This window comes from Schistocerca nitens, chromosome 7 (genome assembly GCF_023898315.1).
Source record: "Schistocerca nitens isolate TAMUIC-IGC-003100 chromosome 7, iqSchNite1.1, whole genome shotgun sequence".
Taxonomy (NCBI): Eukaryota; Metazoa; Arthropoda; class Insecta; order Orthoptera; family Acrididae; genus Schistocerca; species Schistocerca nitens.
This window is the reverse complement of record NC_064620.1, coordinates 109,144,526-109,171,762: the sequence shown is the minus strand read 5'-3', so window position 1 is coordinate 109,171,762 and position 27,237 is coordinate 109,144,526. Positions and strand designations below refer to the sequence as shown.

Genomic DNA, 27,237 nt, shown 5'->3' with positions numbered 1-27,237 from the left:
AATGTCCATTCCTCTTCAACTGTACTGCCTACTGCGCTATTCCTTATTGCTGTATCTATAGCGTTAGAGAACTTCAAACGTATCTCGTCATTCCTTAGTACTTCCGTATCCCACTTCTTTGCGTATTGATTCTTCCTGACTAATGTCTTGAACTTCAGCCTACTCTTCATCACTAATATATTGTGATCTGAGTCTATATCTGCTCCTGGGCACGCCTTACAGTCCAGTATCTGATTTCGGAATCTCTGTCTGGCCATGATGTAATCTGATTGAAATCTTCCCGTATTTCCCGGCCTTTTTCAAGTCTACCTCCTCCTCTTGTGATTCTTGAACAGGGTATTCGTTATTACTAGCTAAAGGTGTTAAAGGTAGGCTCACGTAAGATGCGGATTCAGATAAAGAATTGACATTGTGCACTCAGAGATCCGTACAAACTTAACTATGTATATAGACAGTTCATCCATCCCAAGAGTTGAGAATGTCGACGATTTTTGCCCATTATCGGAATTGATACTGTCAAGATATCGGTCCTGGGAACTCCAAGACCTTTGAGATTGTTTTAAGTTGGTAGTCGAGTGATAGTGACAAAAGAAAAATAATTTGTAATTAACAATTATCTGATTTTTTTCTTCTTGCCAATTTTCCTGAGTCTAGGCCAACATAATAGGTTTTAATAAGTGTTTATGTTTGTAGAAATATGTGGCAAAAATGTCCGTATCTTTTAACTGCATAGACTTATAAGATTAACTGTATTACACCACCAAGTGACTGTAGTGGCCCTGTAAGGGTCCTGTTTTCATCGATTGACGTATTGAACACTAGAAAGAACTAAACAGTGATTAAAGTAAATAATGTGGTTAGAGAACCGAATACGGAAACACGTATGTGCAAATTTCGCGCAGTTGCAATTAAGCAAATGTAGCTTATCCACAAAGGAAGTGGTCTACAATGCGCTTCTCCGACTGATTCTTGAGTACTGTTCATTAGTCTGGGATCCTTACCGGGTGGGAGTGATAGAAGAGAAAGAGCAGATCCAACTAACAGCGGCGCTTTTCGTCACGGAATCGCTCAACAGAAATGTTCAACAAACTCCAGTGGCACTACAACGGAGGCCTTTTGCTTCAAACAGAGCTTTACTACTGAAGTTTCGAGAGAGCACATTCACGGTAGAGTCAGACAACATATGTATAACATAAGTCCCCCGAAACGAGCAATACAAGAAAATTCAAGAGATTAGCACTAATACAGAGGCTTAGTGACAATCATTCATCCCACGCGCCATTCGCGAGTGGAACAGGGCAGGTGGGGTCACTTAGCGGTATCATATCAACCAACCACCATACACCGTTAGGTAGATTGCTGAGTGTGATGTAGATGTATTTTTTGATGGAAAAAACTTAGAACAGTCCTTTTCCTCTGTTAATACGTAAACTGGAAACTACAAATGCAGAATCGCCATTTCTAGTCGAGTTAATTCACCACTGACTATTTGCAACAGTGTTGTTGATTTGAAAAGAAATGAATTTCTACCTCCAGTAAGAATGAAAAATAGTTTTTAATTGTAACCCATTAACTAAAGAGAAATTGCTCATTACAAAGAGAATTAGTTTTTCAGCAATCATTGACGCGTTTTTCTCTTACAATATAGCTTTATACAGTGTTAAATTGGTTAACCGCAGTTTAAAAAAAATTAGAATTCATGCAGCCTTAACACATATATCTTACCCTAACGGAGCTTACAGACGAAGGGGAGCTAATTGTAAGACACCTGGTCCTGAAGAACAAATTTCACACGTGATGACTGGATGTTGTGTGATGTCCTTAGGTTAGTTAGGTTTAAGTAGTTCTAAGTTCTAGGGGACTGATGACCATAGCTGTTAAGTCCCATAGTGCTCAGAGCCAACAAATTTCACAGATACATCCATCCAGAGATTGAGTAATTGGTGATATGCCGTGCAAATTTTTTTTTTTTTTTGTTTTAAATCAACGCAGTCACCTCTCTATGTTCTGCCCATGACATGTGGTGTACAAAAATGCTCTTAGGTTCCCAGCAGCGCCTCTGGTATGCACCGTCGTCCGTTTCCATCTGTTCTCTTCGGACACGAAAGGGAGAAAATACGTCAATATTTGCTTTTGCAAACCTCTCTGTGTTTTTACAATCTATTAGCGCCCGTATAGTATTAGTAATAAACACGGAAAAAAGAGCCAATAAGAAAAAATGAAAGGCAGTGTTCGATACCAACTGAGTAGGTTTTAAACTTACAATCGATTATACGATACTGCAGAGCCTGTGTTATTCTGAATTACGACGCAATGTTCCTTCGGACATACATACATGCACGCATGTCAGTAGGAACACTGCACCGTAATTCTGAATAACACTGGAACTGCAATATCGTGTTTATCCGCCGACACTGTGCAAGCTACTTTCGACTAAAATCTGTTTCCTGTACGGGAATATACGTAATGGATGTACGAGTACAGGTTATAGATACACGGTTGACAACATATGGAAGTTTTCTGGCCGTGACCCGCACTCGGATAGCCAAATGGTTAGGCAATTTCTCGCGATAAGCGGGAAATCCGGGTTTGAGTCTCGGTCCGGCACAAATTTTCATTGTCGTCATCCCATTATACAGCTGACGGTTGTCCATATTCGCAACGGCGAATACATTTAGTATGGTAAACAGTTGATTATTATGTCCAGTCTATGGCGAAAGAGGTCCGGCCACTTCGTTGGCAGCTCCGGAGCCTGATCACATTGCGTGAACACAGTGCTATATCTGTCACGTGCCTCCTCACACACGGCTTGGGTCCGACGATAAATATCACTTGCCGTCAAACTTTCTTCATGCAAAAGTTACAGAATGCCACAGTTCACTTTACTGAAAGCGCTAGATGACAAACCTGAAATTGCGCAGATATTCATTTTCCAGATTTCTTGTTATAAACGAAAAAAAAACAACACTCTGTGTTTGTACTGAAGTGTCAAAAATTTCATTTACATGTATTCGTGAAAACACCTGTGAAATAATGAAACAGTCGTATAAAGAAATACGAAGGTTGGAGCTTTAATAGTGGTAACTATTTATTCACAGCTCTTCGAAAATAGATACGTGTTCCAAAGTCTTGCTGACCTTCAAAGTAGTCACCAGCATTGTGTATAACCTGTTGCCACCGATGTGGAATTCGTAGGATACTCTCAGCAGTGCCAGTTGTGTTGACATTTCGAGCAGCGCGGTCTATGGCCCGACGAATCTGTAGCAGTGTGGAAGCGAATGTCTTCTCTATGCTGTTCATTTTTGGAAGAAAACCTACGACCAGCTAAGAGACAGAAGTGATGACACTTTCTGCAGGATCTGACCATAATTTTACAGGACAATGCTCAAACACGTACAGTGCAAGCTGTTACTGATTTGCTTGACTGATGGGGCTGCTAATTGCTATACCACCTACTGCACTTCCCTGAATTAAGCCCTCGTGAGTTCGATTTCTAAACTGAAGGAAACACTTCACCGCATTCGCTTCAGAACCGTTACAAATACGCAGAAATGCTGAGTACTTGTAGACATAGTGTTTGGAACGGGACTCATTGTACATCTCCATTTCGCTGGCTGGTCTAATGGCGCAAAATACAGATTTGCAGGGCGCTTGGATGCGACAGCTGCCTGATGTAGGACTGCATGTGAACGTGAGGGCAGACACAAGCATCCTCAAAGTTCGAGCCGAGCACGACCGACCACTACAAGGAAGGATCGACAGATTCTGCACCAAGCGCATCGTAACCCCTTCACATCTGCGTCTGCAGTCAGAAAACAACAAATTGACTAACTGCAACATTCTGTGCCATCCCGCGCGTTTGGTCGGACAGTACCAGTAGCCGGACTATGGAATTACCGTCCCATACAACCGAGCGAGGTGGCGCAGTGGTTAGCACACTGGACTCGCATTCGGGAGGACGACGGTTCAATCCCGCGTCCGGCCATCCTGATTTAGGTTTTCCGTGATTTCCCCAGATCACTACAGGCAAACGCCGGGATGGTTCCTTTCAAAGGGCACGGCCGACTTCCTTCCCCATCCTTCCCTAATCCGAGCTTGTGCTCCGTCTCTAATGACCTCGTTGTCGACGGGACGTTAAACACCAATATCCTCCTCCTCCTCCGTCCCATACTTCACAACACAAACGGCTGCATTTGGTGCCATGACCGGAAAGCCTGGGCTGCTGATGAATGGCGTCGCATTGTGTTTAGTTACGATTCGCCCTCTGCACCACCACAGATGACCACCGTCAGCGTGTATGGCACCATCCTGGGGAAATGATCCATTGCTGATATGTTTTGGAGAGGAATAGGGTGTTATTCATGGCATCGTGTTGTGGGGTGCCATCGGATACAAACAGTAGTGACTGAGAGAACTCGTTACCTGACCTGGTAGGACTCAAGTCACGTTGAGAGACCACTATAAGGTACACAGACATTCTAAGTACTCGTGGCACAACGGTTTGGCACGGGTATACCGCGTCCTCTTGTGTTACGTCTCACGTGACAGTACCGTGGTGCCATTTTGCAAAGGACAATATTCGTCCACACATGGCATCTGTCTCTATGACAGTCTGTATGGTTGGGATACTCCCTTGATCAGCCATATCTCAAGATCTGTCGCCATGTATGGATCTAAGACGGACATCAACTCGATCCCAGTGCATGTTACAGTGCCACGATAGCAAAGATCAGTTACAACAGGTATGTCTCAGGAGATATTCTCTCCAACTACTTTAAGACATTATTCCGAACTGAATCATTGCATGCATCCAGGCCAGAGGTGTTGCAACGTCATATTGGTACGTGGGCTCATATAGCCAAGTTGTACTGAACTTTTGCTCGATTCTGCAATCGACTTCTGGCAGCTTCACTCTTTTCTCAGACAGAGAGTATTAGTTATACTGAATGGCAGACCTTGACGCAATGTACATAGCTCGAAGGATGAGATGTAATACGAATATCTTTGCATAAACCAGACTCCGACCTCATAAATTACGTAAAAAGTACCACGAAAGTAAACTTATAGCCCTTGTACCTCTGCAGCTATGCTGATATTTATTTTATTGTTTGTGGCAATCTGATGTTGGTGAAAAAAAAAATGGTTCAAATGGCTCTGAGCACTATGGGACTTAACTTAGAACTACTTAAACCTAACTAACCTAAGGACATCACACACATACATGCCCGAGGCAGGATTCGAACCTGCGACCGTAGCGGTCACGCGGTTCCAGACTGAAGTGAATAGAACCGCACGGCCATACCGGCCGGCTGTTGGTGGAATATAGCTAATAAAAAGAACACTTTATTCTATTTTTCGTCTTTCCCTTAGTTGCTTGAAATTAGCGGAGATACGTACCGTCCATGCAATTAATTGCAGGCAGTTTGTTTAGCTGCCATACGCGTTCGCTTCTTTTTTTGGGAAGGCAACATCAGTGACCTGTAATACTTGGCCGCGCTGAGCGACCCAGCGGTTTGAGGCGCCTTGTCACGGAATGCGCGGCGCCTCCCGCCGGAGGTTCGAGTCCTCCCTCGAGAATGGGTGTGTCTTGTTCTTAGCATAAGTTAGTTTAAGTTTGTTTAAGTAGTCTGTAAGTCCAGGGACCGATGACCTCAGCAGTTTGGTCCCATAGGAATTCACACACATATGAACATTTTTGTAATACCCGTTTCCTTTTATACAGACAATAAACGTATTATGTGGTAGATATAATATGCTGCTATATAACATTTTGTCGGTGTTACGATTCCCAGCGGTTAACTCATGTGTGTGGTCCTGGAGATATATGGAAACTATGGAGTATGTAAACTAACGAATACATCTCCAGGACCACACTCATGAGTTAACAGCGCTGGAAATCGTTAGCAACACCGAACGGTAAGTTCACATTACGAACTTTGTGCTACAAAAGTTGATTTTAACCTAAACACAAGAGAAAGACACGACAAAATGTAATACAGCAGCATATTATATCTACCACATAATACGCTTATTGTATGTTTAAAAGGAAACATCTACTGCAGGCCACTGATGACGCTTCCCAAACAAAAGAAGCGAAACGCGTATGGCAACGAAACAAACTGCCTTCAATTAGTTGCATAGACATTACATACCTTCACGAAAGAGAACACTCTTCCTACGAAACATAATCCTGTTGTGTAAAAGAAAACGTGTCTGTCTTCTTTACGAATATTAAAGTCATCACTTCTTCAATTTAATTGGAAAGGTTGCTTTTAAAGGAAAATAGTTCATACGGCTTACTTTGCTTATTGAGTTCGGAAGTAGTACACTTCCTAACGATAGATAGACCCAACAATGCTCACAGTAATAGTTAAATCAGTTCCATTTCCACACTAAAGTTTGTCATCGCTGTATTTCTTTTCTGTATTAAATTATCATGTTATAAAACTTCACTGTCACCTTAATAATTGTTCAGGTACTAATACAGCCCCCCATCGCATGCTACCGGCTGTGACTAACGATGCTGATTACACCATTTATTTCATCTGTAATTACGCGCCCCACTTTCACCGATAAGCCAATTAATCGCTCAGTTTGTCTTACCATTCGCCGGAAAGCTTCTTAACCTACATTCAAGATGAGAAAATTCTCCATAATTTTTGTTTCTGCTAGGCTGACTGCGACCGTTCCGTGCGAATACCGAATGACTCTTCCCTCATTTCACGTAAAGGCGCGAGAACAGTAGTGCTTCAGCATTGTTGAATGAAACGCAAGACAAGCCTCTGCCGGAAAAGCATCTCGAAATCTCGAAATGTTGCAGGAAAGCAGCGACTACGTCATAGTGATACCGAAAATCGGAAAAAATGTCTTGGACCCATATTCAGCAGAGCACTACTACATGAATGTAGAAATCACGTTACTGTCACATGTATTTTAACTTTTGTCGTTATTAGTTCTTGTGAAACGCGAAAACATTTGACCATCTACATCTACGAAAATTATATAGACATGAGTTATTGTAAACTGTATATTTTGAGAAAAAGAACAGATTGTCATAAATCATTACAACAGGTTGTACCAGGTCTTGATGAATATGTGCTTATGTTTCCTGGTATTTGACGTTTTCTATGGAGTCCTCTGATCTGCACCTACATCTGTAATTTGCAGGCCGCATCTACAGTGTATGGTGGAGGTTACTTTGTGTACTCTCGGGCATGGATGTGTGTGATGTCGTTAGGTTAGTTAGGTTTAAGTAGTTCTAAGTTCTAGGGGACTGATGACCTCAGATGTTAAGTCCCATAGTGCTCAGAGTCATTTGAAACTTTTTTTTTTTTTTTTTACTTTGTGTACTACTGTCAATCCTTCCCCTTTGTTGTCCCAGTAGTCAGTGGTTCACAGAAAGAACGTTTCCTAATAAGCCTTCGTGTTGGCTCGAATCACTCTAATTTTCTCTTCATTGACTTTTCGTGATGTACACGTAGGAGGAAGCAATATATTGTGTTACTCTTTCTCGGAACTTTAACATCATATCACATTATGATGCAGAATCATCCCTTGCAGCGTCTGCCACCGGGATTGGCTGAGTATCTCAGTGGCCCTTTTGTACTTTATAAAAGAACCTGTTGCGAAAAGCGCTCCTGTTCCCTGTTTTGTCTATCGGTGCTATGTGGCACTGATCGCCGACTGATGATTAAATATTCAAGTATTGAAACTTCCTGGCAGATTAAAACTGTTTGCCGCACCGAGACTCGAACTCGGGACCTTTGCCTTTGGCGGGCAAGTGTCCTACCATCTGAGCTACCCAAGCACGACTCACGCCCCGTCCTCACAGCTTAACTTCTGCCAGTATATCGTCTCTTACTGCAAGGTTGGCAGGAGAGCTTCTGTAAAGTTTGGAAAGCAGGAGACGAGATACTGGCAGAAGTAAAGCTGTGAGGACGGGGCGTGAGTCGTGCTTGGGTAGCTCAGATGGTAGAGCACTTGCCCGCGAAAGGCAAAGGTCCCGAGTTCGAGTCTCGGTCCGGCACACAGTTTTAATCTGCCAGGAAGTTTCATATCAGTGCACACTCCGCTGCATAGTGAAAATCTCATTCTGGATTCAAGTATTGGTTGCCCAAGTGGTTTCAAAGGTACCTCCTTTTTCCGTGGACTTTTTTTCCTGAGGATTGTTACAGTGTATCTCCGTCTGGCAACTGCCTAACTTGCGATAAATTTTTTTTGTGGTCATTCCACTCAAAATCGCTGCTGATGGAATGTATGACAAATAGAAACAGGAGAATAAACCAACACTAACGTCTGCTCCGCAGATTGATCGCTGTTCACTTCTACGCAGAACAGCATTAAAATAAGCTGTGTGTCGGCCTTTGTGGCCGAGCAGTTCTAGGCGCTTCGTCTGGAGCCGCACTGCTGCTACGGTCGCAGATTCGAATCCTGCCTTGGGCATGGACGTGTGTCATGCCCTTAGGTTAGTTTGGTTTAAGTAGTTGTAAGCCTAGGGGACTGATGACCTCAGATGTTAGGTCGCATAGTGCTTAGAGCCATGTGAACCATTTCTTGAAACTAAGCTATGTCAACGAACTGTGTACTACCGATAAGATGCTGCTGCTTAACTGCGGCCTGCTCTGAGGCTGCATGTCTACTGAGGAGCTACGATTACGACATAAAATTGCCTTGTGTATTTCAGTTGATTTACTAGTATGAAAATTTGTTAGACAATGGAGGGATTTGGAATGGACGTAGCTGCCTGTCCTACTATGCAACGCGCAAGATGAGTATTTGACGCAGCGGAGGAAAATTTGTGCGCCACTGCAATACATGCACTGAGAACAGTGTTCAGCAGTTTGACCTATTTCTGCGGACTGAACCCGTTATTGCGAAGTTCAAAAATGGTTCGAATGGCTCTGAGCACTATGGGACTTAACTTCTTAGGTCATCAGTCCCCTAGAACTTAGAACTACTTAAACCTAACTAATTTAAGAACGACATCACACACATCCATGCCCGAGGCAGGATTCGAACCTGCGGTCGTAGCGGTCGCGCGGTTCCAGACTGTAGCACCTAGAACCGCTCGGCCACTCCGGCTGGCTATTGCGAAGTTTTAGTTGTATGTATGTATTAAAAAAGAAACAAAATATACACTTTCAACTACTGGTTTACTATCTCAGAGTACTTACAGGGTGTTTCAAAAGTGACTGGTATATTTGAAACGGCAATAAAAACTAAACGAGCAGCGATAGAAATACACCGTTTGTTGTAATATGATTGGGACAACAGTACATTTTCAGGCGGAAAAACTTTCGAAATTACAGTAGTTACAATTTTCAACAACAGATGGCGCTGCAAGTGATGTGAAAGATATAGAAGACAACGCAGTCTGTGGGTGCGCCATTCTGTACGTCGTCTTTCTGCTGTAAGCGTGTGCTGTTCACAACGTGCAAGTGTGCTGTAGACAACATGGTTTATTCCTTAGAACAGAGGATTTTTCTGGTGTCGGAATTCCACCGCCTAGAACACAGTGTTGTTGCAACAAGACGAAGTTTTCAACGGAGGTTTAATGTAACCAAAGGACCGAAAAGCGATACAATAAAGGATCTGTTTGAAAAATTTAAACGGACTGGGAACGTGACGGATGAACGTGCTGTAAAGGTAGGGCGACCGCGTACGGCAACCACAGAGGGCAACGCGCAGCTAGTGCAGCAGGTGATCCAACAGCGGCCTCGGGTTTCCGTTCACCGTGTTGCAGCTGCGGTCCAAATGACGCCAACGTCCACGAATCGTCTCATGCGCCAGAGTTTACACCTCTATCCATACAAAATTCAAATGCGGCAACCCCTCAGCGCCGCTACCATTGCTGCACGAGAGACATTCGCTAACGATATAGTGCACAGGATTGATGACGGCGATATGCATGTGGGCAGCATTTGGTTTACTGACGAAGCTTATTTTTACCTGGACGGCTTCGTCAATAAACAGAACTGTCGCATATGGGGAACCGAAAAGCCCCATGTTGCAGTCCCATCGTCCCTGCATCCTCAAAAAGTACTGGTCTGGGCCGCCATTTCTTCCAAAGGAATCATTGGCCCATTTTTCAGATCCGAAACGATTACTGCATCACGCTATCTGGACATTCTTCGTGAATTTGTGGCGGTACAAACTGCCTTAGACGACACTGCGAACACCTCGTGGTTTATGCAAGATGGTGCCCGGCCACATCGCACGGCCGACGTCTTTAATTTCCTGAATGAATATTTCGATGATCGTGTGATTGCTTTGGGCTATCCGAAACATACAGGAGGCGGCGTGGATTGGCCTCCCTATTCGCCAGACATGAACCCCTGTGACTTCTTTCTGTGGGGACACTTGAAAGACCAGGTGTACCGCCAGAATCCAGAAACAATTGAACAGCTGAAGCAGTACATCTCATCTGCATGTGAAGCCATTCCGCCAGACACGTTGTCGAAGGTTTCGGGTAATTTCATTCAGAGACTACGCCATATTATTGCTACGCATGGTGGATATGTGGAAAATATCGTACTATAGAGTTTCCCAGACCGCAGCGCCATCTGTTGTTGAAAATTGTAACTACTGTAATTTCGAAAGTTTGTCTGCCTGAAAATGTATTGTTGTCCCAAGCATATTGCAACAAACGGTGTATTTCTATCGCTGCTCGTTTAGTTTTTATTGCCGTTTCAAATATACCGGTCATTTTTTAAACACCCTGTAGTTTAGAACCCACTATCGTCTCCATGTGGCCTTCGTTGTCTAGCGCGTAGGGCACTAGGCTCCATTCCTGGAGGTTTCGGCCTCAGTCTTGAATAGGGGCACGGATTTTTCCTTGTTCTATTCGCCCCAGGAGCGCCCCTGTCGACTCAGCCTGCTATCAGATGAGTACTGGGGATATCTTCCGGGACTGAAAGGCAGCCGGAGCGGAAAGCTTGCCCCCCAACCCACCCTCCACCATCCCGCCACCTAATGCTGCAGTGAGGAAGTACTCTCTGTAGAGTTAGGTCGAGACTGACAGGCTTTACCTTAGTGTCTCTACAATCAAAACATAATGGTTTGGGACACCCTGTGCACTAGGCGAAAGTCTGCAATCAGCTATTAACAACAAGCTGCAAATCAACCCTCCACAAGCACCTATTGTGTAGTTCCATATGGACACGACGGTTGCTTGCCCCACTGCATAGAACTGAAGATGATCAACTTATAACGAATGTAGTCATACCACAAAAACAAATCTGCAACTGAAAAGGCAAAATCAACGATAAATCAATGTCAAAACTGTTGTTGAATCACAGGAATTCTATTGGCAATAATGGAATCACTTCGCCCAGGAAACTACTTCTGTCACATTGTATGTATTGTATTGTATGGTTACCGGGGACCTAGAACCGACGGAGAGGCTCTGTCCCCGCCGCAGCCGCAGTGGTCCACAACCCCACGACGACCACCCCAAACCGAACCCAGGGTTATTGTGCGGTTCGGCCCCGGTGGACGCCCCCCAGGGATCGTCTCACACCAGACGAGTGTAACCATTATGTTTGCGTGGTAGAGTAATGGTTGTGTGCGCGTACGTGGAGAGCTTGTTTGTGCATCTATCGCCGACATAGTGTAGCTGAGGCGGAATAAGGGGAACCAGCCCGCATTCGCCGAGGCAGATGGAAAACCACCTTATATCCACTCCCAGACTGGACGACTCACCGGACCTCGACACATGTCCGCCAGGAGGATTCGTGCCGGGGAACCAGGCGCTCCTTCCCACTCCGGAAAGCCGTGCTTTAGACCCATCGGCTACCCAGGCGGGCTTTCTGCGACATTATAAGACGTCTCTCAGAGTCTCTAGCCGGTATAGAAACCCTGCACTTGTATCAAATACCTATTAATGTTCACAATCAAATGAAATAGGTACTTGTGTCATTAAAATTCAATACTGCCGCTGATTTTAAAATGGCACAAAACCTAAGTACTGAATTCCAATTTCAATCATCATCTGCCAGTCACAATTATTGGTTTCTTTTATGTATTTACGTGCTGCATACTTTTATATGTGGGGGTTAACCGACAGCCTCCGAATAAACAATATCTACGAGCTACCGCAATAAATTACTCATAGAAATAAATTCGACTCACATTCCACCGATGTTATGTTAACCCTAGCATTACCAACGTATTTTTTGTTACATGTAATACCAACGGGGGGGCCTCAAAGGCCCATAAAGAATACCACAATTTATTTTATCATAAATCAAGTTTATTTACTTCTGATACCTCTAATAACAATTCAAAATGCTTAGACATTGTTTTTGTATACTGGATAATAAAAGATGTTATTATAATAGGAATAAAATGAACAAATCACAAGATTCAGTGTATATATTTTTTGGAATAATGTTTCAAAATAGTGTTTTCTTATAAAAACGACTTTTTTAATTCGATACACTACATGAAGCAAACAAAATTTACTGTCTCATTCTGCAACGCATTTTTCACACAACACTGTCTTCCTGCAGTGTTTCCCACAGACGTGTTTGTGGCACTGAGAGCAGGTAACAGTTGACTTTCCCAGCTTGTTGTACTTGATCTTTTTAGATGCAGCTTCTTGGCAGCATAGGTGGCACCGTCCATCTGCTGTTGAGGATGATGGTTCTACAGAGCAGCTGAGCTTCCGTTGTGTGATGCTTTCCATTGCCATTATTACTGGCTTCTGAAGTCCATACAAATTTTGTGCCCGTTTATCTACTTGAGATCTTATTAGTTCGAGACCTAAGTTAGTGATAAAAACTCTTCTGCGGTTTAGCAAATTCTTTTTCCAATTCGGAAAGTTGAGGAGGAAGAGTGAATATGCATTTATTGCTGCTATGTCAATGAGTGTGTAGAAGAGGGACAAAGGCCATCTTCTTGTTCCTCTCTTTGTGCTGTAGTGTCTTGCCATCTGGTCTATGGTGTCCACGCCTCCCTTTGTAGAATTGTAAAAAAGATTTATGTTAGTCTTTTTTGAGTCTTCATTCAACACCCCTTCTGAGTGATAAGTTGAAAGCATCAACAGCAGTCGTTTTGGCTTCTCGCGGACTAGCGTTGATGCAAGAGTAACTGGTGGCCTCTGTGTCTGAGGGTCAGTATAAGCAAAGATGGAAGAGTGTAAACTGCGGCCAGTTGTAGTCTTCAGCTCTTCAGGTATGTGTCGTCTGTTAGACTGTAGGGTGCCAACAAGTGTGAGGTGAAAATCATTCCATAGAGTCTCAGCAAACTCCACTGAAGTATAGTACCGATCTGTGGTAACATTACGGCCTGATTTTTCAATAGGTTTTATTAGTCTCTTTACAATTTCCATCGGTCCATTTGAATGCTGTGTATTTCCTGACTTGCCTGTATAGATGTCCATGCTGATCACATATCTAGTCTCAGAATCAGACAGCATTCGAATTAGAATGCCGTATTTTCCAGGTTTTTCTTTTAGAAACACCTTGAATGGACAGCGACCACGGAACAAAGACAACATCTCATCCACTGTTGTATGTAGACCAGGAATGAAATACAATGGAAGTGAAGAATTGAAGCTTTCAAAAATTTCCCTCATTGGAGCAAACTTGTCAGTCTGGCGACGAATTTCTCTTGTGTTCTTATCATCAAACCTCAATATTTTAGTCAATTCGAAAAATCGGGTCCGACTCATTGATCCATAGTACACTTGTCGGCCCTGAAGCAAAGACCATAAATCTTGGACAGGTATCTTATTGTCATGATTTGAACCCATGATTAGCAAGAGTCCTATATAACAAAATAACTCATCTTCATCTGTGTGCTGAATACCTAGTCGAGAAGCCTCTTCATTTGAGTGTAGTTTTATTAGATTCATAATTTGAGGTGTAAAAAAGAGCTCTATAGCCTCTTTCGGAGACGCAATTCTTCCTTGTTGTCCTAGCCCCATTCTTTCTCGCACTATATTTTGTACAGAACGCCGATATTGTCGAGATGGCTTCGTAATATACTCTCGTCCACTTTTTGCAATGAATTTATCACATTCCGTATCATTATCATCTGGTGGATTGGCTTCAACCTCATCTTCATTCTCAGACGATGAATCAGTTCTAATTTCTTCCACATCATCATCCACTTCACTTTCCTCTAAATCTGATTCGTTCAAAACTTCTTCTAGCACTCTTTCAATGGAACTATCACGTAAACGATGTCTACTCATGTTGCTGGTTCAACAGCAGCAGAAACACTGAAAATAACAATGGTCCGCTTCATAATAATATGTCTGAAGGCAACAATGCCAAAATTCGTTTCATGGTAAGAATTTGAAACGAGAGACTCATACTCGTAAATCTTTCCTTGCTATTACCAACGGGTGGGCTTCTAAGGCCCACAGAGAATCCGGCGGGGTCAGGGATTTTCTCTGCCTCGTGATGGCTGGGTGTTGTGTGATGTCCTTAGGTTAGTTAGGTTTAAGTAGTTCTAAGTTCTAGGGGACTGATGACCATAGATGTTAAGTCCCATAGTGCTCAGAGCCATTTGAACCCACAGAGAATTAAATCAAGTAAATGAATTTTAATTACATTTTTATTCCGAAATTCTGTAATGACTCAATAGTACATTCAATAACGAACAATTACCTTTGCTTTCAAGTTCATATATCAAAGGGTGTGGATACAACATAGAAAAACTGAGTCAGTGGGCCTACGAGGCCCCCCCGTTGGTAATGCTAGGGTTAAAAGTACCTTTGACTGGAAAAGGTGGCTGTAGGGTTACGTGTAATGTGCAATGTACTAGCACATCTGATATTACTCACGTGGAATGACTGGTTTAACCTTTTACTCTACCCATGTACGACAGGGTATGTGTTTCACTATTTCAAGTCGCTCCGTGTTCTGTTGCAATGATTAATTGTGTATTTCAGCCGTGTTTGCAAGTAAATATCGTGCAGTTTCTTTTCTTCTACACACTTTTTTACTAACTTTTACATTTCGTCACACATACATGTGTAAAAATGTACTCAGCTGCGATCCTATCACATGTGGTGAAGCGTAATTGATGCACCAATGCTCTTTTCTCCTTTTGCTTCGCGGTTTAAGAGCGACTGTAATCAGTTTCTGCATTGGCTTGTATTTCTCCAGCATCCCGTTATGGTCTTTCTGAGAGATATAAACTCTATGAAGTGTTATTACGCCTGACTTTCCTTGGAAAGTATGATATCGGAACGTTAACAAAAGATTTCTTGAGGGACTTTAAGTCCCATTTTGCATATGCACGTGCTGTATGTCACATATATTTAAGTTGTCAAGTGCGAGGCCCGCCTACTAAACTTCATCCTGAAGCAGATCTTCTTCCACTTCCCCATAACATTCTGGCATTACGAATTTCGGATATACAGCTGCATAAATCACGAACGACCACCCACAGCATCCAACGTTATCTAACGATTATTTGGTTATATCGTGAACAATAATCGACTATTACGCTCTCACTACTTCAGCGCCTAAAATAGTGAAACTAACCACCGAATGAGAACACCACAAGAACCATCCAGAATTTCTACTGAGTGACCAAACGGATTTTGCTTTGTAATGTTTCAATTTAAGAAAAGCAAAACAAATTCCCAGTCAACCATCTTCCAACATCCACTCTGTGTTCTTCAGTTATATAAATCCTATCTCTTATCTCTGTTGTGTGGTAAACAAAGACGCTAATCTCATGGAACTGGAATGAGAAAATTTGTATTAAAACGTACAATGAGCTACGAATTTACTCACTCAAGTTTTACGTCACCACGTTATATACTTGTCCTATATTGTAGTACTTCGATGTAACACGTATTATTGCTTAATTTCTTTGCTATTTATGCATTCTTCGTTTCATATTACACGAAAGCGCATGAATATTATTTCAAATAGTGGATTTGAAAATGAGTTTCTAGCCTAAGATCTAGGTTGTATAAAACAAAAACGTTATGAAACACTGGCATGAAAGTGTATTGTGTAATGCTGTACATTAACAAATCTGCAGGTAGTACAAATCTGTAAGGTTATGAAACAAATACATATATGTTTAACAAACGAAAGGTTGAAAGGGAAAGAGTTACATTGTTTTATAATTGTAAGAGAAGTTATGACGCCAGGTTTTAATATTGAAACTTAAGCATGCATATTTGTCGCTAGAGAGTCTCCCTTTACTCTAGATCGCATTGTGTGGTGATGCACGTTGATCTCCAGCGTTCTACCATTCCTGCCTAAAGTTTGTCGCTACATTTTCATCCACCAGTCTCTGCTCGCGTATTGTCGCTAAGCGCGCGCGGTATTGCCAGAGCATGCGAACTATGTTGAAGCTTGGCGGCCCTCAGCTCAAATTAAGGTCGCGTTCCTTTATTACACCGTCTCTGTCTTCCTTCCTCCTCCCGCAACTAACTCTCTCTCTCTCTGTCTCTCTCCCTTTCTATCGCTCCGTCTCTTTTTCCACCTTCTGCTTTCGCACTGCAGTAAACGATGTTCCTGCCCGAGGCGCCATTTCTGCTCATAAACCTGTGGTGAGACGGAAAGTCAGAGAGAAAAAAAGGTTGTGGGCGGAAATAAAGATACGAAGTGCGCAGGGGAGTCTGGCCCTGCTCCTGGCCGTGTAATTTCGTCGCAGTGCGTCTGGGGCCGCACGCTGGCGGAGCGGGTTCCGCAGTCGGCGAGGCGCGACCAGCAGTTGTGAATTAATTAAAAGGACCGACCGCGTGACCGGAACGGCTTAATCTGGAGCACTTGTTATTTAATAAGGCGGCGGCCGACCGCAACCGCAGACCTACAAATTAGGCGGCAGCAAGTGGTCGGCGCGCCAGCAGCGGAAACGCGAGGCTAAGCGAGCCGCCGCTGCGGAACAGCTCTTGGCGACACGGCTGCCGGCTGCCGACGTCCGGTCTTCCCGCAAAATTGTTCCGCGTCTGCAGAATTAAACCCTGTACGGGAACGTAGCAGTCGTGTTGTGTCTGCCGCTACTTTCAGGGCGAAAAGTATAAACTTTCGACAAGGGAACTATCTCAGCTCGAACTAATGAAAGAAAATAAAATCAGCACTGTATAGTTCCAGTTTCTCAGCTACTGTTAATGAGCTTCTTACATTTCCTACTGTCCTGGTACATCTTCTTAGACAGAAATATCACCCTCTGTTCTTTTTCTGCCAGCGAGGTCTTCCTTCGTTGACCGAGGAGAGTTCAATAAGTAATGCAACACTTTTTTTTTCTCAGCGAATTTCGGTTGAAAAAATGCGGAATTTATTGTGGGACATCATGGAATATTCTGCTCCAACCCCTACAGTCTTATGAAGTTTCGATAGGTGGCGGCGCTATGCGTAACCTTCAGATTGGTGTCTGTAAAGGAGGTGCGTGGAAAACAAGAGCATTGTAGATATTCATGGGCTTTTTCAGAAAGACTATGGAGATGTGGCAGTGAACAAACAAACGGCGAGTCATCATCATCCCAGCAAGGTTTCACGTAGCTACCCCGTCTCCCGGGTATCGGTCTGCCGCGCATATCTGAGACGCCTGAACTGTCGGAACCTCGCTGCACAACCGGACTAGTGGTTTGGTAGTGCTGACACATTCGTCCACCAGGGTACTCAAAAGAGTGTGTGGCGGTTGCATTCGTCACCGCCTAAAAGAAGACCATAAAGAACAACGATTGACAATCTGTGAGGAATTGCTTGCGCATTGCCAAATCTAATCGTGACAATTTTTTATGAAACATCATCACAGACGATCACACTTGGGTTCATCACTTCGAACCGGAAACAAATCGAGAATCCGTGGAGTTGCTCGACACAACCTCTCCTTCGAAGAAAAAGTTCAAAGCCGCACCCTCAACCGGCAATGTCAAGGCGACGGCTTTCTGGGATTCTGAAGGCGTTATTCTGTTTGTTGGCCTCCCTCATGGTGTAAGGATCAACTCGGAAGTGTATCGTGCAGAAAACTGAGGAACGACAGTGTTCGTCGCCACAAAAATTCAAACGAACATCAGCTTCTCCGTGAAAACGAAAGGCCTCATACGCGTCTGCACACCGAAATGAGCTCAAATAAATTCATTGGACTGTTCTTCCTCATCCACATCGCAGCGCGGATGTCTCATCGTCCGATTTCCATCTGTTTGTCGCAGTGAAGGATGTACTCCGCGGGAGCAGTACGTGGATGATAGGGAGGTTGTTCATGCAGCAAGACGGTGGCTCCGACTTCGACCAGTAGACTGGTACCATGCTGACATACCAACCCTCCCAGTAAGGTAGTGTAAGGCCGTTGTACTGAATGGAAATTATGTTGAAAAATAGGGTTTGTAGCTAAATGAGTGGGGAATACTGTGATATATTGGGATTCTGAATAAAACCAAGTTGCTTTAAGAAAAGGGGTACTTACTGAATGACCAACGGCTTGTGGTTCTTCCTACAGGATGTTCCCCGTCCACCTCTCTTTCCACATTTATTCGAGCTGCTACTGTGGGCTCTGACCTCATTACATGCCGTGACACTGTAGCCAGGATGTGTAGGTACCATTTAAAATGGATTTTGATGCCTGGTCTTGACTCTCTCTTTTAGAGGGCTCATACTTCGATACTATTAGTGACTATAGGCATAAAAGAGCTGTTGGGCGTCACTGATTTTGATTTTTGTTCAGTCATATAGTCCCCTAAGGGTTGTTACTGGTTGACAAAATTCAGAACCCTCTTGCTATTTGACGGTAGTCTTCTGTTTGATTAAGCTATCCCCGACACCGTACCTCTGAGCTAGGAAATGTGTCAACAAACTCTATCTGATGGTCTCCTACTTTCACACTTGCGTCATGTCCATCTCTTCCATCGTGACCACTGTCTTGATCTCGCTGACGTGGAGTCTCTAATTCTGGACCTGGAATTTCTATATGTTGAGCACAATCTTCTGTTTCAAACCACATCATAGTTTCATTACCAAAGGCATGGGATCGTGCACCGCTAATGTAGCTAACGGCATCTGTTCACTAACAAAACTGTCATCTACAGGGGAATATCGTCTCTGGACGATTGTAACGAAACGAAGAGAGCCTTGCGCAAATTTTGTCGTGGTACAAAAAACGGCAGGTTTATTTAATGGAGGGTAAACAGCTATTGCAGTGAAAAAGAACATGGCAATATCCGATATTCGTAGCGAATATTTTATGAACGTCACATCATTTAAATATTTACAAGTGGCAGTAAGATGTATAAAGTGGAGCAACTCATAAGGTCTGAAATACGAGTAAGTAGGGCTAGTGGAAGACTGAGCTTATTTCGAAGGTGCCTGTAATAGCTTAGTGGATCTATAAAGGAAAATGCATATAAGACCTTAGCATGGCCAATTCTTTAGTACTGCACCAACATCAGGAGTCCTTATCACCTAGGCATCACATCACACATCGCAGTGTTTCAGTCCCACCCGGTCAGTACCCGAACAGGTTGGCGTACTCATATGGAAGTGTGAGATGGTTCACTCAGACCTCGATGATCAGATATCCAGGCTGGTCGTCTTTATAAGGCACTTGCAGTTGGGGTGGTGGCGTTGATAGGTTCAGTGTGTCACTATACAGAAATGCGCCATTGGTGGCGATTGCAGCGACGCAGCCGATAATGCTCGATGAAGGTGAGACTAAGAACAAGGATCGGGGTTAATTCAAGGAAAGCACGTGGAAGGTTGGACCAACCTGATGCGTCATTTATCATTCCCAAACACATATTTTTATTCAGTAACAATTCAGTCGTGAGTAACCTGACAGTTACCAAGCTTGTTGCGAAATACACTCCTGGAAATTGAAATAACAACACCGTGGATACATTTTCCCAGGAAGGGGAAACCTTATTGACACATTCCTGGGGTCAGATACATCACATGATCACACTGACAGAACCACAAGCACATAGACACAGGCAACAGAGCATGCACAATGTCGGCACTAGTACAGTGTATATCCACCTTTTGCAGCAATGCAGGCTGCTATTCTCCCATGGAGACGATCGTAGAGATGCTGGATGTAGTCCTGTGGAACGGCTTGCCATGCCATTTCCACCTGGCGCCTCAGTTGGACCAGCGTTCGTGCCGGACGTGCAGACCGCGTGAGACGACGCTTCATCCAGTCCCAAACATGCTCAATGTGGGACAGATCCGGAGATCTTGCTGGCCAGGGTAGTTGACTTACACCTTCTAGAGCACGTTGGGTGGCACGGGATACATGCGGACGTGCATTGTCCTCTTGGAACAGCACGTTCCCTTGCCGGTCTAGGAATGGTAGAACGATGGGTTCGATGACGGTTTGGATGTACCGTGCACTATTCAGTGTACATCGATGTACTGTGGAGACCTCACGCCCCACGTGTTGAGCAATTCGGCGGTACGTCCACCCGGCCTCCCGCATGCCCACTATACGCCCTCGCTCAAAGTCCGTCAACTGCACATACGGTTCACGTCCACGCTGTCGCGGCATGCTACCAGTGTTAAAGACTGCGATGGAGCTCCGTATGCCACGGCAAACTGGCTGACACTGACGGCGGCGGTGCACAAATGCTGCGCAGCTAGCGCCATTCGACGGCCAACACCGCGGTTCCTGGTGTGTCCGCTGTGCCGTGCGTGTGATCATTGCTTGTACAGCCCTCTCGCAGTGTCCGGAGCAAGTATGGTGGGTCTGACACACCGGTGTCAATGTGTTCTTTTTTCCATTTCCAGGAGTGTACATACAAATAGCTAAGATATTTAAATTAATTTAACAACGTATAAGGATATTTGCATTACACATAAAATTACCAATAGTACCGAAAGATGTCAACTGTGCAATACAAATGTTGAACCGCCTGCAAACATTTCATTCATTAAATAAATCTGCGGCGGAAGTGTGTCCCCGCAACTATACCACAACTGTGGGCTAACCCCACAACAGGACTTGAATATAAGTTCGACAAACATTAAACAATAAACGTCAAGAAGCATACATCTCCGCTGGTTGTTCTGCTCTCATACAGACGAGATACGGCCACGCTGCATTTGAAACCGAAGCCACAGTAGCACTTCACTGATACGCATCAAGCCAGTCCCATATAAATCACTTTAAGCTACCGAGTCGCTAAAACACAATTAAAATGATAATGACAATCAACCAATAATTTTTTTAAAGGAAACTCAGTGCTCAGTTTGCCCAACGATTTTCATCACACGCCCAGAAGGGCCTTACAATAACAGAATTACTGAGTCAATTACTTCCTTATCCGACAACACGCCCGCCGTGGCACGATACCAAAAGAATAACAACAGACTACCCATCTTGAGGCTGGAATGGGAGATCCTCAGTATTGCGTGTGACCTGCCAGTTATTATGGCTTCGTGCGATGACGGGAAGGACGCCGAAGCACAAGAAATAACAGAATTGCTGAGTCAATTACTTCCTAATCCGACAACACGAGCTGTCCCAGACTGGCAGAACAGCTACGCGTCAACTGCTACCGATACAAGGCTGTCAGTATATACCAAAGAACAACAAGCAAATGGAGTTCCTTAAAAATTAACATAGATTGTATTATTTAAACGGGCAGTTGAAATTTGAATTATTTAAACTGTAGTATGGGAGCTGCTCGCTGGTAACAATGCAAGTTAACCTTCCTAGCCATAACAAGAAGCAATGTACAAGGTCATTTAAAAGAATAATTACACAAAAATTCCAACAAGATTTAGAAAATCAAGATATACCTTTATTAAGGTCTATGGACACTGTAACTGGGATACGCACCAATGGCAGATGGCTGGTTGAACTGTACATTTATAGCCCGAGGGTCTTCTCAATACAGAGGAAGAGAGTGAGCAAATACAAGCAAGCACACACACATGACCCACACGTGCGTACTTTTTGGCTCAACGCACACAACTTTGGTTACAGGCGCAATCCAATAACTCGACCCAGGAAGGGCCATGAGGTCAAAGACAACCAGAAATTACAATCTGTAGTATGACATACTCAATAATAACAAACAACGAGTGTAGGTACGAGATTGACATTGCAAAATACTAGCTTGGCAACAGAGACCTCCAGATTGAGACACACAGCCACAAAAGGGTCACCGAAAGGCATGAAGAAACTAAATTCCTGGCCACCACACACCGGGCACTACTAATACTCTTTAAGTACAGTACTTACTAAACAATCATCATCGATGGTTTCTAACAAAGCGTCAAGAAGGCCAATGGCTTCAGGACTCCAGGTAGGCACAGGATCGTACTGCTCTGCTGCTCGCGGCTGCTAACAAGTTGTCCAATACATCTCGACGTATTTAGCACTGCAACAAAAATGGTTCAAATGGCTCTGAGCACTATGGAACTTAACATCTGAGGTCATCAGTCCACTAGAATTTAAAACTACTTAAACCCTGCTAACCTAAGGACATCACACACATCCATGCCCGAGGCAGGATTCTAAACTGCGACCGTGGCGGACGAGCGGTTGCAGATTGAAGCGCCTAGAACCGCTCGGCCACACCGGCCAGCCAGCACTCCAACGCTGACCGATGCACGTCTTACCTGGTTGCACGCGACAACAGACGCTTCTTGCCTATTAAACTCGCAGGTACCAACGGTCAGCGCTGCAGGGAAACGCGGGCGTCCTTAGTCCAACGGTCAACGGTGTTAACTCGCTGTAGTCGTCAGGACGCCTAGTACTCTGGCACACCTGTCCAGCTCCGTGTCCCACACGCCACTCACTACCACACAGCCACAGAGGGAACACATAACCCACCAAAGATGATACGACGAGGGCCAGAGTCAATGGAACCCGTGCACAAGTGGCGCCGGTGGAATCATGCATGCACATGAGACCGCGACGACTCAAAAAATATCTACATAGACATACTGTTAATGGAGGTCGCAGAATCATATGATGCTTACCGAATGTCACAGACTCGGCGACCATTACCGACCTATTCGCGTTTCAGCATCGGCAAACAGCGGTGAGTTTCGTATCATGTTCATTCTTGGTTCCAGTGGCCAGTGGCCACAGTGCTCTGTTGGGCAAGTATTAATGGTTCAAATGGCTCTGAGCACTATGGGACTTAACTGCTGTGGTCATCAGTCCCCTAGAACTTAGAACTACTTAAACCTAACTAACCTAAAGACATCACACACATCCATGCCCGAGGCAGGATTCGAACCTGCGACCGTAGCGGTCTCGCGGTTCCAGACTGCAGCGCCTAGAACCGCACGGCCACTTCGGCCGGCGGCCAGTATTAATGTTCAAGCTGCATTGTCTGGAGTCGATTCTGGAGGTGTCACACATACACAGTATTCAGTTGACAGAAGGCACTGTGTCTTTTCTGACGACGCTACATAAATTACAAAGGCCAACGAAAAATTTTACCTTGAAAGCTGATCTTCATAGATTTTATGAGCTGAATCCAAATGTAGCCTTAGTTTTTTTGTATCACCCATGGTTTTCGGCCAATATGCTTTTTATTATATACTATAAAAATCCTATGCTATACGGTACACGGGGAAATTAATGAAACGCTTTGTTACAATATAAGCATGGTTTATACTAACAGTAAGCTACTTAAAACAATGATACATGTTCATAGAGGTTTCACTTGTCAGCTGGAATTGGTTTGTATTTTCTTTCTCTTCTTTCTTTGAAGCTTCTTGTGTAGCTTTTTCTACGATGAGTTACCTGCAGAACTTCTCGGTGAAGTGACCAACAGTAGTCCCCCATCATATTTGTGTTCCACCGGCGTAGGTAGCGTTTATCCATCACTTCAATGCCATTGTGAAAACGGTCTCCTTGCTCCTCGCTAACATCATCCACATTGTCTGGGAAGTATTCAAGGTGACTGCTCAAAAAGTGAACTTTCAGGCTTATTAAACATCCTAAAGTTTTAAACTTCTTTAGCATCGTAGGTATAACAGAAACATATTCTGGGACTTTTTTATGTCCTAAGAACTTTGTAACGACTTGCTTGAATGATACCGATGCTCCTTTCTCATTTAAGGTCATTGTGCATTCATAGTTAACATCAAACATAAATTTTCTAATGTCAGATCCGACAAAGACGCCTTCTTTTAGTGAAGCTTCTGAAAGGTGTGGGAACTTTTGGCAGCGATACTTAAAACGTAGTCTATCTTTGGAAAAGCCTTTACAAACTGCTTCATTACGCCTAACTTTATATGTAGAGGTAGCAGGAGTACGTTTTTGGACCTACTAGGTTTTCACGTAGAATGTTCTTCTCACAAGGTCTTAAAGACTCCCTAACAGGTCAGTTCTTTCCGCACCAGTGTTGATCCCTAGCCCTACTGTCCCATTCACACAAGAAACATGGAAATTTGCTAAAGCCACCTTGTTGAGCAAGGAGCATGCATGTTACTTTTAGACCGCCACATATCATCCAACTTTGAGGAGAATAGACTATTTTATTTAGCACTATTTCTAGGTTTTCATACCGTTCTTTCATATGTATAGAATGTCCAACAGGTATAGATGCATACATGTTACTATTGTGTTATGAAACAGTCTTTAAACTAGTTTTGGATGAATCAATAAACAGCCTCCAGTCTTCCTTTTTGTATTCAATACCCAACGCATTCATCAGACTGGGAATGTCTGATCAGTACACTAAATCACCTTTTGTTGAAAAAACTTGGAAAATTGCTGCTCTCACTTTATATACATGTATATGATGGTTCCAACTGCCAATAAGTTCTTTTCTTTTAATCTAGAGCCAAGCATTTCAGCTTTCCCTTTCGTTAAGCCCAGATCCCTTACCAAATCGTTAAGCTCGGTCTGAGTAAACAATTTGGGCTCTAGACTTTCTGTATTACAATGGACTTCGTCATCATCTGGTTCATGTGAATCAAACTGTACATCAGAACATACTTCTGGTTCAGGAACCGGCAAATCTACACCATGCCCTACTGGTGGGATGGCGGACGGAAGGTTGGGGGAGCTTATTACCTTCTTGTTTTTCGAATTACAACCAGTAGTATCAACATTGCAAAAGCAGCAATCATCGGAATGATTTCATGGCTCCCTCGATATCATAGGAACAGCAAATCTAAAGGCCTTTTTCTCCATATTGGACCATTTTCTCCGATCCGCAACACACATATAAAATACCTTACGTGGCGCCCAAGATTTATCTTGATCACCAAGTTTAGATCTAAAGTATGATAGATAAACCTTCTTCACAAAATCTGTAATTTTTTGGTGTTTTTAATCACAAATTTACCACAAATATAACAAAAACTGTCAGCACAGTTTTTACAATCACTGTAAGACATTGTACTGAGCACATGTACAGGAGACGGGAAAGTGAGGTTAGGTTGGGAGTAAACAAAACACCATCTGCTAACACAAAAATAGAATCGACCTTTTTTGCCAGTAAATGTTTTTCAGCAGTGCTACCAACGTAATCCACATTCATTACTCCTCCTTTTTAAATTATTTTAACTGTATAAAAGCTGTTAAATCCTGTTAAAAATCGCTTAATTTAATAAATTTAACTCTAAAATGTGAAGAAATGGTGGGTGATACAGTTTAAGTATCTTATTTCGATTTCCCACCATAAAAAAACATAAGCGTAAGTTGTTTTCAGCAAAAAAGTTTTTCCATCGTTGGCCTGTATTATCTGTTAAGGGTGTTGGCGAGATGCTCTGTTGGCCAGATGGTGGTTCACGAGATGAACTGCCTGGTTGTGGTGGTGGTCCTGTTTTCTTGAACTTCCCGTTTTTACATCCAGTGCTGCGTACCATCTCACGGCGCGATGGTCTCATGGTGTGGTAGCTTGGCAGTGACAGACTGTGGCATGCTGCCTGTCTGCCAGATGATGGAGTGCGAACCTAACCAGTTGGATGCGGTAGTGGACCTGTTTTCTTGGGCTTCTTCCTTTGAAATCAGCGCTGTGTACGTTTTAGGTGCATTACCTGGGTTGGCAGTGACAAGTGTCAGCTTACTGCCTGGGGTCAGGTGGTGGCAGGCACATGAGCTGAAGTGCTTTAAGGATGTGGTGAACCTGTTTTCTTGGGCTTATCGTTTTGAAAACCAGCGCTGTGTGGTTTCTCACGGAGCTACGTAGCTCGTCTGTGACAGGTGTGGGCGTGCTGCCTGTTGGCCAGGTGGTGGTGCGTGAGCTGAACCGCCTGGGAGTGGTGGTGGACCTGTCGCACGCGGCGCCCGCCACGGTGCAGGCGGTGCTCAACGTCAGCCGCAGCCCCGTCATCTTCTCGCACTCCGCCGCAGCCGCCCTCTGCGACAACCCCCGCAACGTGCCTGACTCCGTGCTCACCCAGCTGGTAAGACAGTCTGTCCTCTCATTTCTCTACATTCTCGACTAGGTGCTTCTTTCCAGTTTGAAGCTGTGCTGAGTCCTCATCGGTTGAAAATAAACCAATTACGTCGTCAATCTCAATTTTCTCATGTTGAGAAATCAGAAGGAACGATCTGTTTTACCTGCTAAAAAAATTCTTAAACCGAGATCGCATAAATATTTCTTTTTTACCAACAACCGGTTTCGACAGACTTTGCTGTCATCTTCAGGTCTTCAAAAATTTTTGTTATACCTCAAGTTATCATGTAGATAAAACGTGGCACATTATATAAAGTTTGTCATAAATAAAGACTTTGTAAAGCGTGCAACATTCTATCTAGGCCTGCATCAAAACTTGGCTTGAGATCGACTAAAAATAAACAAATCTTATAACAAAAAATTTTTAACACCTGATGATGATAGCAAAGTCTGTCGAAAGCATTTATTTGTAAATAAAGGAATTTTTATGCAATTTTGGCTTGTGGAAGTATGATATATCACGGATGTCACAGAGCTGCTGAGACTGACCTGTGTATATATTTGTCACACTGATATAAAATGTCTGTACTTACTATTTCAAAAACGAGTGAACAACTGCTCGTCTACATTACTAAGGTCCCCAAGGTACAAAAGCTCGGTGACGCCCGACTAGGACATGCGATTCTGTTTCTGGTTGCGGAACAAGGTTTCTCAGCTAGCATTTGCTCACAATGGGATGACGGATAATGACGTAAGGATAATGTTCACCTGACAAGGGGCAAATATCTTGAGCGAAGTTCCAAACATCTCTTCAGTGTCTCTTGACATGAGAAAAAGTGGAAGTTTAGAAGAGTCGGTTGTGTATACAGAGCTAAGCTGCTCCGTTTGATCCATTTGGAAGATGTAGTTCATTTGCCGCCACCCTCCTTCATGAACAGCACAAATATGTTAATAATTCT

The 27,237-nt window shown here is 43.6% G+C and overlaps 1 protein-coding gene across 1 annotated transcript in view; it reads left to right on the top strand.

Moving 5' to 3' along the window:
* The window catches only part of LOC126195052 (dipeptidase 1-like), a 699,024-nt gene that overhangs the window by 405,813 nt on the left and 265,974 nt on the right, over positions 1 to 27,237 (top strand). The window contains exon 9 of the mRNA XM_049933499.1: positions 26,109 to 26,285. Coding sequence (XP_049789456.1) covers positions 26,109 to 26,285 — 177 coding nt within the window. The remainder of the gene's footprint in view (positions 1 to 26,108; positions 26,286 to 27,237) is intronic.